Here is a 16,851-nt window from a genome sequence, read left to right as displayed (position 1 = left end):
TGTAAAGAATTCAATGCTACCAGATAAAAGACATGTGGTCTTTAATAATGCTTTTTAAACAGTTTGATTACATGATAAATTTTTCTTTTAAGACATTCAATATGTTCTGTTCAGTAAGTGAAACATTATATTGCTTTGAAATAAAAATTCTCAAAACAAACTACAACCTTTATCAACTATATGGCTTACTATTCTATGTAGTATCAAACGAAGCAATCTTCAGCTGAAGTAACTTCCACTGCTAATTTTGATAGAGATGTACTTGAGCATCACAGTATAGTAACTACTTAAATATTTGCCTATGCCTACTGATATTTAAGGTTTTTGACAAAAGATTTGTCTTTCAATGATAAAGTATTTTCAATAATAATTTTAAAACATGAGGTACCAATTAAGTTTCTTGCCAATTCTGATGCAGCATCACAAACTTTTTTCCTTAACTGTGGAGACAAGTCTTGCTGAACTGTCAAAAGTAGTTGATTTTTTAATTGAGCTTGAGACTCAGAATTCAGCTTTGGGAAAAAATGTTCAAAATCTCCAGAAATTACTCTTCTTAGCAACACTGCTCCTAGTTGACGAACCTAAATGCAAGTAAAAGAAAGGCCAAACATAGTCTTACATACCAATGTATGCATAATCATTCTTGCCAGAAGTAATCACTGTTAATAAATGTTTTTTTAAGAAATCACAATAGTTTTGAAACTTTCTTGCTTCCAGGTGCTTATCAATTACTACTAATAATAAGATAACGAAAAAAAATGTTCAAAGAAATGTAGATGGATTCTTGCTTATAGCTTTCTTGTATCATTTCATATTAACACCATCACTTAACATTCTTAGAGTGGGAGAAGGGGGTTAAAAATTTGAAGTCAAAATGTTTAAAACCATTAAAATTATGTTTGTAAATATTAATTTATATTTTCATAAAATACTGCACTGGCAATTTAGTACCAGAATTTCACTTATATGGAGCTATAAAATATTAGTCAAAAATCAAAATGACCATGGATTAAAATTATTATAAATATTAGAACTCGTATTTTAAATAAGATTAAAAGTAAATACTATTTCTATATAACTGTTTGTTAAAATACAGACCTATTATTTAATGGACAATTCTTTTTAATGATATGCAAATTATTATTCAGGAAATACATTGATATTTGTCACTTGTATGATACCTCTGTAAAAAAATTATAGTTCAAACACCACAAACCACATTCTGAGATCATGTTTAGTTCTGCCCCTAAGAACCTTAACATTTTCTTCTCACACCCAAACCTCATTTGAGAATAACAGTAAGATTTTTGAGTGAGAGTTAAGTATCTAAATATAATTTAAAAATAAAACATCAATTCCAAACAAAGTAGTTTGGCTCTATAACACATATTTCCTGCAATATCTACACACAAGTGGAAGTGGAACCAGAGTAAACAATGAAACATCTACTACGTATGAAATTAAGTACAAGTAAAATTAGCTATGAAATGACTGACTGTAGTAATTTAGTTATTGCGAAACAAATTGTATGACGTGTGTGTGTTTTGTTATAGCAATGCCACATCAAGCTATGTGCTGTGTCCTTCAAGGGGAATGGAACCACTAACTTTTGTGTTATAAATATAAAGGCTTAATGTTGTTCCACTGGAGGACCAAAAAACAAGGTTCTTCAATGTTAATTGTACATGTGAAAAGGCCAGAGGACAGGAGTAGGCTGGACACAAAACATGTGTTATAAATATAAAGGCTTAATGTTGTTCCACTGGAGGACCAAAAAACAAGGTTCTTCAATGTTAATTGTACATGTGAAAAGGCCAGAGGACAGGAGTAGGCTGGACACAAAACATATTCTCAACTTTCACTACTGGCCCCAGGACAACATACCAAATAGTTCAAGAATAGAAAAAGATGGGTCACACACGAAAATTATCAAAAGGACCCAAAGACATTTGATGACATGTATCAAAAGCCAAGAAATATTTTGTATTAGAAATGTTCCACAAATAATCTTATATTACTTATCTTGCAGAATCATCCAAGTCTGTTCTACTAAAAAGAGTATGAAATGTCATTACTTGGGACAAGCTGTCTATTATACAAGTGAACATACCAAGTACCATGTCACCTTGACTTTTAGTAGATGCAGGGAAAAAAATACCAAAAACAGTGTTACAGTCTCATACCAAGTTATACATTCTCTTCTCTAAAAGAATTTCAATAAGAAGCAGTCAACAACTTGAAACTCTATGAAAACAAAGGTATTCAGACATACCTTAATGAAATTCTTTGAAACTGGCACTGACAACTACAAAAAGTCAATGAAACTGCTCATGAAAGAAATTTTTATATGATAAAGATAATAAAAAGTATAGGGAAGGAATTTCACATTTGGCTTTGAAAATATCTAATTAGAATCATAAAAGTTTATGAAAAAAGTGTTTCTAGGTTGGAAGTGGCACAAATGGCTATAATTGTTGCTAACTTAAAAGAACATACCAATGTCACGCTTGTCAAAGATAAAAAAGCAGAAAGGCTTAACAACCATTTTGACTCAATTTTCAAAAACTGGAAGTAAAGAAAGTGTGGTTAAAACTACTACTTAATACAAAAAATTCACCAAAACAGTAGAAGTTAGAAATTCCATGTAATGAAAACTATCTGGAGTCCAGTACAAGTACTTGACAGTAATAAAAATGACAATTTTATTTCCCACATTATCTGATCAAGAAAGTTGATATGACAGAAGACTTATCACTCCAAAACATAATACAACCTGACCTGAAACACAAAACCAAACTAATTGAACTACATCCAATATACATCACCCCAATACCTGACAAAGAAAGATTATAGGGCAGAGATAACTGGATAAGTAAAATCCTCTGACAGCCACAAAATTCATTATTTCAAGGATATACAGACCTTCAAAGTGATGGACCAATTTTGGTCCTAGAATCAGAGGAGACAAAATACATTTCCTAATTCCACTATTAGCCCGATTACAACATACTGCACATCAATAAGCCTATTTGCCCTTGCTCAATGTCAGCCATAATAGAGTATTTCAAAAGGCTGCTTTAGCAGTATTTATGTACTACTATACATGGAGGATTTATCCCCCTTCAACTAATGAAGGTCTGTAGTCTAAGCTTATTAAATCACAGGCTGATATAATGGACCTTAATACATGGAGAAGTGAAAGATTAATTTCGAAGCTTGTGGCATGTATAGAAAACTTTCATGGTTATGGGCAAAATAATAGCTGTTTGTTATACAAATACTCGAGTGGCATTTCTGAAATAAAATATGTACTAATACTAATAATAATCTTTACGTACAATTAATCAACAATTTTATGTTAAAAAAAGCTGACTGTCAATCTGCTTACTACACTGGTTGTTAAAAATATCTATTTTACCTAAATCAGTTACAGTTCTTTTAACTGGCAGTCACAAGATGCTAATGCAATGCAAGCTCATATTGCTATATGATTATCACACATAGCATCAAATACATCTACAAAAACAATATGCATTATTTACTTGAAATAGAAAAACATGATTATTGTTCTCTATAACATCTTTATAAATTATATACGAAAGTTTTATTTGTAAATTCAAAATATTCAATCAAATATAAACTAGAAATTATGGTAACACCAAAACTAAAATTATGCAACTTAGGACAACTGGAGGTTCAAACCTTTGAAGGTTAAGATCTACCTTTTCATTATACCCCTACCATTTGTTCACTGAAGTTGCAAATGGTCTACTTTCAAAGATGTTAAACTCACCTCATCTGAATTTCCATTATTACCTACAGTGTTCAAAAGATATACAATTCTTCTTTCAACAGGGATGTTATCAAATGTGCTCTGTAAAAAAAAAAAAAAAAATACTGAAATATAAACATTTTGTTTTTAAATCTAGTAAAAATATATCTGGACATTTACTTTTGATGTATATATTCATAACAGTGAAGACTCCCAATTTAACTGACTTGTTTGTAAAAATCAGAAAAAATCTAATGTGCAAGTCTGTGATAATTTTAAAAAACTCATTCTGTAATTTTTAATTATATTTTTCTTAGAAATGCCCAAGAAGACTCGTACTGATTCTTACAAGTTAGGCATTTAAGAAAAGCAGTAAAATGTATATTTTAAAGGAAACATTTTACAGGATCACTTACAAAATATTTTGGTCAAAGATTTTATTTAGAAAGTTTAAGTTTTGTTGTTTGACTTCACTTTAGTAAAATTTCAGACCATGAAAAAACTGACTTGAATGTTAAAGATATTAATCCTTTCAACAATTAAAGATTAGAAACAGATTAAGTGAAAAAAGCAGATTGTAACAACACCAAAAGTTTTAAATAAAATCAAAAATTAGACAGCTTCATAAATGAGTATCTTTTGGAAGATCAATAGACAGTGAGCAGATGTCTAAGACTTGAGAGTTGTTAAATGTTACTCCTGATTTTAAAGGGAGTAATAAGTGTTGCCAAGAAACTACAGGCAAGTAGTCTTGTTTCTGTCAAGGAAAAAATTCTAAAGAGTCTAATAAAAGAAGCTTTGCAAAATCATTTAGTGAAGTTATATCACACAAGAGAGCAAGTGTGGTTTTACTAATGAGAAATCTTGCTTTACTAGTCAATTAACTTTTTTAAAGTGTTACTTTTGATATGAACGGTGATAAGGGTTTTGACTTGTTATACTAGATCTACAAAAGGCTTTTGATAAGATACCATTCAGATTATTAGTGAAGAAAATCACATTGATAAGAATTTGGGAAAGACTGGTCAATTGGATCAAAATTTGAAGAATGGCCAAAAGAAATAAAAAGTTACAAATGTGGAACTGTATTTTTACCAGTACTGTGCTTCTGTGTTTTTCTTATTTATATCAACACTGTAGGTGGCAAAATCAAACTATTAAATACTGCTCACTTTATCACAAATATTGGATCAACTAGCACGTTTTATAAATATTTGTCAAATTACCCTTAACTATGATAAGTGCAAGATAACTCATTTGGATTATAATAATTTATACAACATACTGAATACAGAAAAGAACCAACTCAATAGTTATTTGAAAGCAAGTCCATGTCATGCTTTACAAAGTGCTTTTATTGATTCAAACTCTCATTTCAAATGGCACAAGTGGATAAGAATGGTGTTCCATTCTCCTTGAATAGATACCAATCCATTACAGGTTAACTCCCAGTTAATAGCTGAAGCTCATCATACAGCTAGAAAAAGTGAAGTAAATGATATAAAGCAAACTGCTTAAGTGCACAAGATCATCATGCAAGCTAGCCATGAACTTACAATCATCTATGAGTCCAAAATGCAAATCCAAGATTCATGCTGCTGTAACTGAAATAACTCAGTCAAGCCATAAAGGCAACACTCTGATGGTAGTAGTAGTGTTAATATACTTGCAGTATGCATTGATAAATATACTGACAAGTTAAAAGACACAACTATCTCATTATACAAATCACTAGTTAGGCATCATTTATGACACTGTTCACAGTTTCAGAGTGCCACACAAGAAAGGATAATGACTTATTGGAAAGGGTACAGAGGAGGTCATCTAAGTTTACATTTTCCTTTACTAAAAATATATTTATAAACATATTTACCTTCTCTCATGTTTCAGCTTTATCCTAATGGATGTTTCTCTTTTCTGCCCATCAAAGCACTGATATGAATTATGCCTCATTTACTCCAGTCTCTATATTTCAATATATCACCCATATCAATTATAATCTTGTGACTCTCTCTAGCTATGTCAGTGCCCCATATCTACCAGATCCATATATTAAGTTCCTTGTTATAACTTCCTATTCACTTTTTCAAGACTGGCAAGATTAACAGCCACTGTGAGGAGGAATGGTGGGATAGTGTAAATGGGGGTATTATCAGAAACAAGTTTTCAGTAAATGAAAACCAACTTTTGAAACATGCTCAACTCCTCTCACATTTTAGCTAGAATCCCACATTAAAAAGATGGAGGGACAGGCAAGGGCAAGATCCAAACAAAAACATCAATATGGAAAATATGCAAATTGAATATATTGGTATAGCAGTATAGCATACTAATGGGGTCTGCACTACTTCTGAAACAAGTTTCCTCTTTGCCCAGATAATATGAAATCTAAAACATGGGTGGAAAAGGCCAAACAGCCATAGCATCGTAACATCATGAGAATAAACATGCAAGGAGGAAACATTTCTCCTGCAATACCAGACTCATCTGTTCTGTGGATCCGAAGCTAGACCCAATATGTAGTGTCTCAGACATGAGGACAGCAGTGTGATATCATTGTATTATAGTCATATGATATTAAGGAAACCCACCATAAAAGTTGCAGAATGTTGCTTGTCAAATAACTGGAATTAAGGAGAAAACAAGCAACACTTACATGGAAAAATTTCCCCTCAATCTGAAAAAACACAGAATGTAGCAAAACGAATTCAGAACTACGGGATCATTCACTCCTCACTCAATCTGAAGAAAATAGAGATCATCCAGATTGGGATTACAAATTGAAATCCTAATTCCCAACCTGAAAGCAAAGGCAACATATCTTGCCTTTGGAATTAAAAGAAGGATATGGAACAATTTTTGACCATTGACTCAAAGACTTGACACTCTTCATTTGGAAGTATGAGGAGAGAGGACCCTCTTCCATGTTCCTGGTAAGTAATGTAATAAACACAAAGAACCATACTCAATGTAACCAGACAATGAAGTGCCATCTCTAAACCAAAATTATGAGAAGGCTTCCACGTACACTGATTCTGCTCCCACCAAACATCTGGGAAAACCAACCAGTGTAAGGAATGGGAGGGTATCAAGCTTCACCCTTCTTCTCTTTAAGCAGAATAATGTTCAAGCAACATTCAGGAGGAATAAACCTCTGGCCACCATTGCAGCAACTGAAAACTGAAAGTGGGAATGACCCCAATGTTTCACTATAAAGAGATGCGGAAAAATTTGCATTGGAGAGTCCTGACGAATAATGATTCAGAGATAATGTAATAGATGAACTACATTCTCTATTTTGAAAAGCAAACCAACCCCAATTTCTACAATCTGGGGGTCAGTAGGGATGAGCAAAATCCCTTTATGTTTTACTCAGTATTGTATATTAAGTATGGTAATGAATAATTGTGCACCACCCAGAAAGCATGAATGAATGGTCTTATGGAATACAGCATCTGAAAGCAACTCATTGCTAAAAGATATTTTATTTATTGGTCTACTGGTAACTAGTGCAGATTTCGAAAAAGTTTACCTGACCAGGCAACACCCACCACTGAGGGTATCTAAATAAAAATAATGAAAGGATTGCTCAAAAGGAATAGAATAACAAAGAAAAATTGAAATCATACTCCTCTGTCACAATTCAGCCAGGTCATATAAAATAGCTATGGAGGACAGCCTAAGCCCAACCCAAGAAGAAATTGCTAAATCATATGGGCAACTGAAATGAGCTGCCAGAAACATTGGGATATGTTAAACTTGATGTCATGAAACAGGAAGTTTCCACTCCTCCAACAATTCCCGCAAATACCAACGTGGCCTGGTATCCAGAAAAACTGGATAAAAGTAGATGTTAATGAGAAATGGGCCAGTCGGTTTTGAATATCAGCGAGAACAGGGTGTGAGCCAACATGAAGTGAGTCCAAGGCCAGCAGAGAACTAAGGGAGTCAGTATAAATAGTGCAGTCGGAGTACTGTTCAGCTTCAATATGATCCAGGGCAAGAGATATGGTGTATAGTTCAGCAGTGAACATAGAAGCTGTAGAGGGAATTCTGCATGCAGCCACCAAACAGCAACAAACCATGGCAGAGCCCACAGAGTCACCTGATTTTGAACCATCTGTATAAATTGGAATAGAAAGGTTGTTTGAAAGATGTTCAGTAAATAAAAGTACTTCCAATCAGGAGTATCTGCCTTTTTCAGATGACTTAAAGAAAGTTCACATTTGGGGGCTGAAATAAGCCATGGGGGGATGGGCTGACCAGTGGATTCTGCAATGTTTTCCAAGGACAGACCCAATTCATCCAATTGCACCTGGATGCAAAGGCCAAAAGGAGCAATGGCAGATCATCTGTTTTGAAAAAGTAAGGCCCACTGAGGAAGGAAAACACATCCCCAAGTGGGATGCCTTGGTAAGGAGTGAAGTTTTGAAGAATACAGTAAAGACAGTTGCAAACGGCGAAGGTGCAGAGAAGGTTCATGAGATTCCACATATAAGCTCTGAACTGGAGAGGTGCAGAAAGCCCCAGTGCAGAGTCAAAGTCCTTGATGATGAATGGGGTCCAGCATTTTTAAGGCCAAGGGTCTGGCAGAACCATAGGCCATTGATCCATTGTCAAGTTTTGAACAAATAAGTGCACAATATATCTTTAACATAGAACATCGATCCTCTCCCCAACTGGCAGTAGAGAGGACACGGAGGATGTTCAGTGCTCTTGTGCATTTGACCCATAGCTGCTTTAAGTGTGGTATAAAGGTCAGCTTACGATCATTGATAAGCCCCAAGAACATGGTCTCAGGGACCACTGGCAGCACAACTTCACCTATACGGAGTTCAGGATCAGGGTGGATACCCCTTTGGCAGCAAAAGTGCATGCAAACGATTTAAGAGAGAGAAAAATTAAAGCTGTTCCCCGTAGTCCACTGCAGTACATGATTGAGGGCAGTTTGTAGTTGCTGCTCAATATATCTGTGAAAGTCGTCGACATAGAGCCCGTTTGCAACAGTGAAAGGAAGTTGTTCAGTGATGGCATTTATCTTCATACTGAAAAGTGTGACACTCAAAACACAGCCTTGAGGGACCCTAAGTTCCTGTTGAAAAGAACGGGAAAGTGTCGAACCCACACGAACTTGGAATCTCCTGTCCATTAAAATGTTTTTTAATAAACATGAGTAAATGGCCACATAACTCATATGTATGGAGGTCTCGCAAAATGCCATACCTACATGTTGTGTCATAAGCCTTCTCAATGTCAAAGAATATTGGAACAAGATGTTGGCATTTGAGAAAGGCTTCTCTGATTGAAGTTTCAAGTCGAATTTGGTGGTCCATGGTGGAATGCTGTCGTTGGAACCCACACTGGGTGGGCGAGAGGAGGTTGTTTGATTCGAGGAACCAAACAAGATGAGCATTAACCATCCTCTCTAAGATCAACAGAGATAGCTCGTCAAAGCAATTGGATGGTAGTGTGAAGGAATCTTGGGATCTTTCCAAGGTTTAGAGAAAGGTAAAATAATAGCCTGGCATCAGGCATCAGGAAAAACATTCTCCTGCCAGATCGAGTTAAAAACAATTAGAAGAATATCAAGAGAAGCAGGGGAGAGATAGCGCAGCATGTCATAGTGTACATCATCAGGTCCAACACATGTACTGCCAGACCGATGAAGGGCCATTTCCAGTTCCACCAGTGTAAAGGGACAATTATAGTCAAAAAGACAGTCAGTTCGAAAGGAAAGAGGCAAACACTCTGCCCGAGTCTTGATGGCCAAGAAGGTGAAGGAACAAGCAGAAGTGCTAGATACCCAGCAAAAGCTTTCACCTAGAGTATCAGCGATGCTTCAGACATCAGCTACCTCTTGGCCATCAGAGAGTAAGATCGAGAGGGGGACAGAATTGTAGTGCCCACTGACCTTTCAAATCCTGTCCCATATGACCTTGGAACTGGAGGTAGAAGATATGCTAGTTGTGAACTTAATCCAAGATTCCTTCTGGCTTTGACGTCTTACCCACCTAACATGCGCACGGGCCCGTTGGAAGGCGATGCGGTTTGAAAGTGTGGGATATCTACGGAAAGTATCCCAGGCCCGTTTTTGAGCCTTCCATGCCAAGTGGCAAGCAGGATTCCACCATGGTTGAGGATATTGTGGAAAACGTGTCTAGGTTTTAGGAATACACTGAGCAGCTGCTTGTATAATACAGCCAGTTACTGCTGCTACACAGACGTCTATTGATGGCAGGATCAAGTTCTGCTAGGGCAGTGAAAGTGGACCAGTCTGCCTGATCCAGCTTCCCCTGGGGCATGCGGGTAGAATGGCATCGACCACGGCCAGTCTCTCTCAAACGTATAGGAAAATTATCACTGCCTAGTGGATTACTGTCAACCCGCCATGAACATTGGGAGAATAATGAAGGGGAGCAAACCGAGAGATCAATAGCAGTAAAGGACTGACTAGGCGCATGAAAATAAGTGGAAAAACCAGTATTGAAAAGAGAAAGGTTGTGATCAGAGAGCATATGCTCTACAGAGCAAACCCTCCCATCAATAAGAGCACTTACCCAGAGGGGACGATGTCCATTAAAGTCCCCCAAGATTAGAAATGGAGACGGCAACTTTCAATGAGAGCGTCAAGATCTGATTGATCATGTCTCTCTAGGAAACAGGTAGAGAGAACAAACAGTGATGGTATGACCCAAGGAAACACGAATGGCTACAGCCTCCAAGGGTGTGTTGAGTGACAAAGACAGGGTGGGCACATGCTGATCAACCAATTGTGTCACCTCTCCCCTGTACTCTTTCATCACACAGCCTGTCATTTCTGTGCAGAGGAAACTGCTGAATGATGACTGTATCAGCAGGTTGTAAAAATGTTTCTTGTAAGGAAAGACATACAGGATGGTAGGAAGCAATCAGTGTTTTGATATCATCCAGATTAAAACGTAAACCTCGACAGTTCCATTGTATCAAAATGGCCATTTTTAATGATGGGTAGGCAAAAGGGCTGGAGAACCCTTCTGTTAATGACCACGTCTTTTTTACTTACTGTCCTTATTCAGAGGAGGTCTATAGACCTCCATGGATCCCGCCCTGGGTCAATTGGGCAGGTCTTTGTTGTTGGAAGGGGATTCCAGTGACTGAGGATGCGAATGAATGATTGTTTTGCATCGTGGGGTTGGAGAAAAAGATGTATCAGAAGAAATGCCTGTATTTGAAACCGAAGGATGTGGATCTCGAGAGTTGTTGGACTGTATGGGAGAAACAGACAAGTGTAGAAGTCGATTCATCAACCTTTTCAACCATGGAGGTCAAAAGGCTTTTCATTTGTTTTGAACACGATTCTCATGGAGGTACAGAGAGATCTGTCTGCACTCTCACTGTAGTTGTGGAACGAAGTGCAGCAGCATATGTCCGAGATGAAGTAGTGGACAGCAATTTCCCGAGCCTCAGGATAACTAATGTTATGGGTCATTTTCAAACACCGCACCTCTTTTTCCTCCAACCATTTTGGGCAAGAACGAAAGTAGGAAGGGTGAGAACCATTGCAGTTGACACAATGTGGGTCTGTGTGACACTCATAGGCATTATGGTCCTTGCCACCATAATGAGCACATGTCAGGGAACCACGACATGACGTCTTTTAGTGGCCAAACCTCTGACATTCGAAACATTTAAGAGGATTTGAAACGTACAGCTGTACCCTGCAAATTAGATAACCTGCCTTGATGGTGGCAGGTGCACGTGGTGATGTAAAAGTCAAAATGAGGTTATTTGTCGGCAGTATAATTTCATTTTTGCGAGTGGAGATGAGCCTCACTGCAGAAACACCTTGAGCAGAGAGACCAGTGAGAATCTCTGACTCTGAGATGTTCTTCAAATCCCTCTCAACAATAACTCCTCGTGATGAATTCAAGGTAGCATGAGGGGTAACTTCAATAGGTATATCTCCAATTGCCTTTGAATTCAAGAGGAGTTCACTGTGTTGGGTTGTGGATGTTTCAACCAATATGTCTCCAGATCGAAGCTTCTTTACGGACTTTGAAGAGCCAGCAAGACCCTCTAATCCCTTCTGAATAAAAAAGGGGGACATTTGCCCTAAAGGTTTTTCTGAAAGAGAATGTGATATAAGAAAATGAGGTACGTGTGTTACAGATGTTGAAGACTGCTGCTCAGAGTCTTCAAGACGTGGTCGTTTACCTATTGACTGTTTTTTCACTATTTTAGTTAAAATTTTTGAAGGAAGATCCATTGGAAAAAGGAAAATTTCGGTACCCACTAACCCCACCCACCATGGAGCCCTATGAGGGGACTCACTACAATGTCATGCATGGACAATGCAGCAATGCCAGGGTTTTGCGAGCACTATACCCAAACACCAGCATCAGACACAATGTCCACAACACCCGTTGAGAACTTCCAACACTGGTACTTGGTTGACTCTAGCCCAAGTGGACCAGCCGACTGACCCAAGGGGGGCCACCCAAAGGCCGACCATCTACAGGAATTCAAGGCCAAAGTGGTGTGTTAGGGTTGGACCCCTCAACCACCAGGATCCTCTCCTCCCCTTCATGGGTCGCCACGCATGGCAAACACGTGTGTGGATGTTTAGATCCCAGGGGAGGTAAACTGAAAGAACAGAACCTTCCCTGGGAGATCCCGTCACCAAGTACACACCGAGGGGGTTTTTGGTAGAAAAAGACCTGTTTGGATACAACAGAATATAAGTGAAATGGTAAAGAATTATGCAAATATGAAGTGCAAACACATATGAACATCAACTCCCAATAGCCAGAAACAGAAAATAAATCTAAGTGAAAGATGATATAGTGAACATGACAAGACACAAAGGACTACTGTGTTATTCCAATTCAGAACCTGGAAAGGCATACAAGGACAGATAATGCAAAATAATTTCAAAAGCAATGAAAAAGCTGAGGACCCACAAAATATTTGTCTCTGAGAAAAATGAAAAGTAAATGTTAAAACAGCTTTATACAGGGTAATAGACACAGGAAATAAACCTTTGTTAAATAACTACATCATAAATTGAGTATACACTTGATACAATTGAGTATACAAAATTATACACTTACTTCTTACAATGGGTGGTTTATTTCAAAAATAGAGATTTTAAAAAACTTTGCACCATGAGTATCGTGATGCAATTTCTTTGAGCATTTGCTTCTAATGAGGTATCTTTCTCCCTGACTGACTGTTATGCATGTATTTCTTTAAACTCTGTACCAGCATCTTTCCAACTGTCAAACTCATACAACAAAACAGAAGCAAATGTCATTAATGTTGCATGAGTAGTTTTCTTAAAAGAATAGCCTCACTATACAATCCTTTAACAATAAAGTCAGATGACTAATTGTACATAGAGGAATACCTGATTGCCCTGTACAATTACTTCTGCAAAATTTTATAAGGGTTTTCATCTATGATCTAGCATTTTAGGTTTGAAGTGTCTGCTTTTGAATCCAGTACCTGTCTTTCAACACTTCTGAATATGTCATCAAGATTTATGTTAAAATTTTGGAATTTTTTAAATGGCAGATGCCAATTTTATGGCATCCACTCAGCAACTACTTTGGATGTTTATAAAAAGTAAAATGGATGAGCAATTGTATTTATAGTAAGTTCCTACCATTTTGCAAATCATTTTAGCATAGCATTTATACTTCCTGATTGTGATTCACCGGAAACTTTCAAAATATGTAAACATTTACCAACTTGTCACATAGCAAGCTACTTAAGGAGTCAATTCATGTTCATTTTTGAGGTTTTCTCTATACAGTAATAATTCCTTTATAATATGAAGTTGAGAAAATGAATTAGTCATTATATTTATAATCATATACAAGTGATATTTAATAAAAAGTAAAGATCATTAAATACGTAATGTTACAGAACACACAGACTATTAGTTATTTTGTAAAACCATGTGATAACATTGCCCCTTTTGTATTTTACATACATTACATTGAACTGACTACATTAAAGAATAATAGTAGCATTAAGGTTATTTGTCACTATTACCTGCAAAATAAATCAAAAGTTTTACTAAAGCAGCCTGAACCTATTTACACTAATAATTTTGAGAATCCAGTGAAGAATATTTGGATACTGAAGACAACCTTTATCTGAGTATATGACTGCATGTTTGAAGCAATTCAGGAACAACATATGCTTTGGATAATCTAATATCAAAAATGATAATGAATGTTGTAAAAAATAAAATTTCACATATTCTTAAAATAAAATATTTTATATAAATATATCACACCAGAAAAATACTACTATTTTCAATAATTATTAATAAATCTTTTAGTTCGTTAATTGTGTATCTGATTTTGAAAAGTTTACACACCTATACTGACCTAACCAAACGTTACTTAATGAGCATGAAAAATATATAGTAAAGATTAAAAACAAACTCTTTGTAAATTACTTAAATATGGTAGGGTGGTAATGACAAAATCATAGATAACAAGCAAGAGTGTAAATTGTAAGATTTATGAACATTTCCAAAGATTACACGTGATGTAGCATTTCAAAGTATTCATTATAAAAAGCTATTTTGAAGTCAGCAATTGTAGAAATTCATTAGCATATGATTTCCTGAATTAATTAAACTACTATTGACTTACTCACAGAATTCTTTTTAGTGCCAAAGGTCTTGGATGCATCAAGTCAAATACTTGTTTGAAACTTATTTTTCAGAATGGGTACCAATTTTTGTATGCATGTAAGACAAAAAAAAAAAAAAAACATATTTTTTGTATAAAACAATAACAATAAAAAAATTGGATTCTTGTTTTGGAATGATCTCTTTCAATTTTAATATGTTTATTTCAGTGAAAGGTATCCCATCTGGAGAGGCTTGTTTTTATTTTGATATTACAGAAAAATAACAGATTATTTCAGAATAACTTTTTTCATTAGTAATATGGGAGACACACAGACTGATGTAGTAGTGGAATGACATGTGTCACTTAATGTGCTCTCTCCAGAGTTTCTTCGTATAATACAGAGAACTACAAAAGATTTCAAAATAATTATTTCTGATTGATGTAGGGAAGAACTGTCGTACCTAGGGAAACATATATGCTGGTCTCTAGTTATTTTATATACTTACATATTACAGATAAACTACCAAATATTAAGGTAATTATTTGCATTTATTGTAAAAGAGCATTGGATTAATTAGATGACACAGTACAAGTGGCATCTGGTGGTATTTAAATATTAAGTTACAATTTCAGGCAAAAATATACAAATCTACTGTCTTTTTGATATGACAGAAACTGAGACCATTGTACAATAGATTTTGAAATAATTTTCTCTGGTTATTATATGCGAGAACTTGAATGATATAATAAAGTGTTTTTATAATTTAGTGTCTTTTAACTGTTCCAGCTGAGCAAATATATGCTACTCTGAAATTTTTTTTTTTGTTACTGCTACTACCAGTACCACGTTTTATCAAAAATATGGAGAATAATTATTACTTTTCCTTCCTTAAATTTAAAAACTTTTGTGAATACTAAAATAGTAATTTCCGTTCTTAAGTCTACGTTAGTTTATATGTGGCCAAAAACGTTGCTGTGTTTACTTCACTTTAAATCAATTTATAACAAAAAATGCTAGCACATCCCAACTAAGCCTGAAATGAGCACGTGTATCTAGTACCAATATATGTCACTAGTTCTAGGTTTATTCACATTCCATCAATGAATCATTCGATATTATGTACTCAACTATGAATCATCCAGTTCCATTTTTGATGATTAAATTATGCCTCATTTATAATTCGATCATATTTCAAATGAGCAAAGTACTTCACATAACAGATAAAAAGACCTTACCTCACTCTTAGTTCGAATGTCATTGTTAGTGTTTAACAAATTTAATAGAAGAGAATCAAATTCTATCTGCCCTTCCGCCATCCTGTCTCAATAACACCGGTGCGCGCGCAAATATCCTGCCACCTGCAGTTAAATGTCAAAATGAGTTAGTCGATTTTCATAGATTGCATAATCTCAATCAAACCAATATGTTTATATATGCACAGTATTTTGGATGTTGTGAAATAACAACGAAATACAATTTATCTCGGATTAATTAGTTTACAATCAAAGGGAATTTGTTACGGATCACCAGATTATACTGGTAAAATTATTGAGAAAACTTTACTTTGAGATTAAGATTTCAGTTGTTAATTAGGTCATAATTATGGTGCCACCCAGTGGCTCAGCGGTACGTCTGCGGACTTACATCGCTAGAAACCGGGTTTCGATACCCGTGGTGGGTAGAGTACAGGTAGCTCATTGAGTAGCTTTGTGCTTAATTCAAAACAACAAGAACATCATAATTATGGATCATTTTGATTTCAGACATACAGATTGGGAAACGATAGAATCAAATCATGAAGAAAAAGCTTCTTGGAATCTGTTCAATCTGGTTTTCTTCATCAGTTAGTTAAGGAACGTAAACAATGCTAATTTAGATTTGTGTATAACTTCTAATATAGGAATTGTTAAGACGATGGAAACTGGGGAATACCTGGGAGCAAGCGATTATTACTCTACTAGGTTAGATATTTTTCCAAAACACTTTTCAACTGTACAGTTATATTTCAGTTTCGTTATTCTTAATACATGATGCCTTATTGCATTTCATATATATACTCGTATAGGCTAAGCAACAAATGATTAAAAAAATGAAGAATATTCTAGTAAATATATTTATTTATCAACTCTGAAATTGAGCTTTATAATCTTAAATATATATTTTAAATATTTATCCGCTTCACTTACTTATATAGGTGAATTTTTAGCTACACAATTACTTTTAGAGGTGCACAATTTATGCCCAACTGTACGTTGGGAAAACCCCTGGCTCGATTTTTTGCTTCGCGTTGAGAAAAGGAATAACGATATTTTGATTAAAAATTTTAATAAAGCAAATTTTTAAAAGATGTTACAAGAAGAATGAATTTTGAATTGGGCAGATAGCTGTTTGAAGACAGTGATTAAAAGTAGAATTTTTTAAAGTTATTTTTAAATATTCAAGATAAACAT

The 16,851-nt window shown here is 35.4% G+C and overlaps 1 protein-coding gene across 3 annotated transcripts in view; it reads right to left on the bottom strand.

Moving 5' to 3' along the window:
• The window catches only part of LOC143232586 (importin-5-like), a 59,743-nt gene extending 43,965 nt beyond the window's left edge, over positions 1 to 15,778 (bottom strand). For 2 of the 3 annotated variants that reach the window (XM_076468189.1, XM_076468190.1), the window contains exons 1-3: positions 15,637 to 15,778; positions 3,794 to 3,874; positions 389 to 581 (exon numbers count right to left, since the gene is read on the bottom strand). In XM_076468189.1, coding sequence (XP_076324304.1) covers positions 389 to 581; positions 3,794 to 3,874; positions 15,637 to 15,717 — 355 coding nt within the window. In that variant the 5' untranslated portion in view covers positions 15,718 to 15,778. Of the gene's footprint in view, positions 1 to 189; positions 582 to 3,793; positions 3,875 to 15,636 lie in introns of all 3 variants that reach the window. The other variant, XM_076468191.1, reaches the window with a different exon arrangement.
• Between the last annotated feature and the right edge of the window lie 1,073 nt (positions 15,779 to 16,851).

Source organism: Tachypleus tridentatus, chromosome 11 (genome assembly GCF_004210375.1).
Source record: "Tachypleus tridentatus isolate NWPU-2018 chromosome 11, ASM421037v1, whole genome shotgun sequence".
In the NCBI taxonomy this organism is placed as follows: Eukaryota; Metazoa; Arthropoda; class Merostomata; order Xiphosura; family Limulidae; genus Tachypleus; species Tachypleus tridentatus.
The sequence above is the reverse complement of the archived record's forward strand: the minus strand, read 5'-3'. Positions and strand labels throughout refer to the sequence as shown.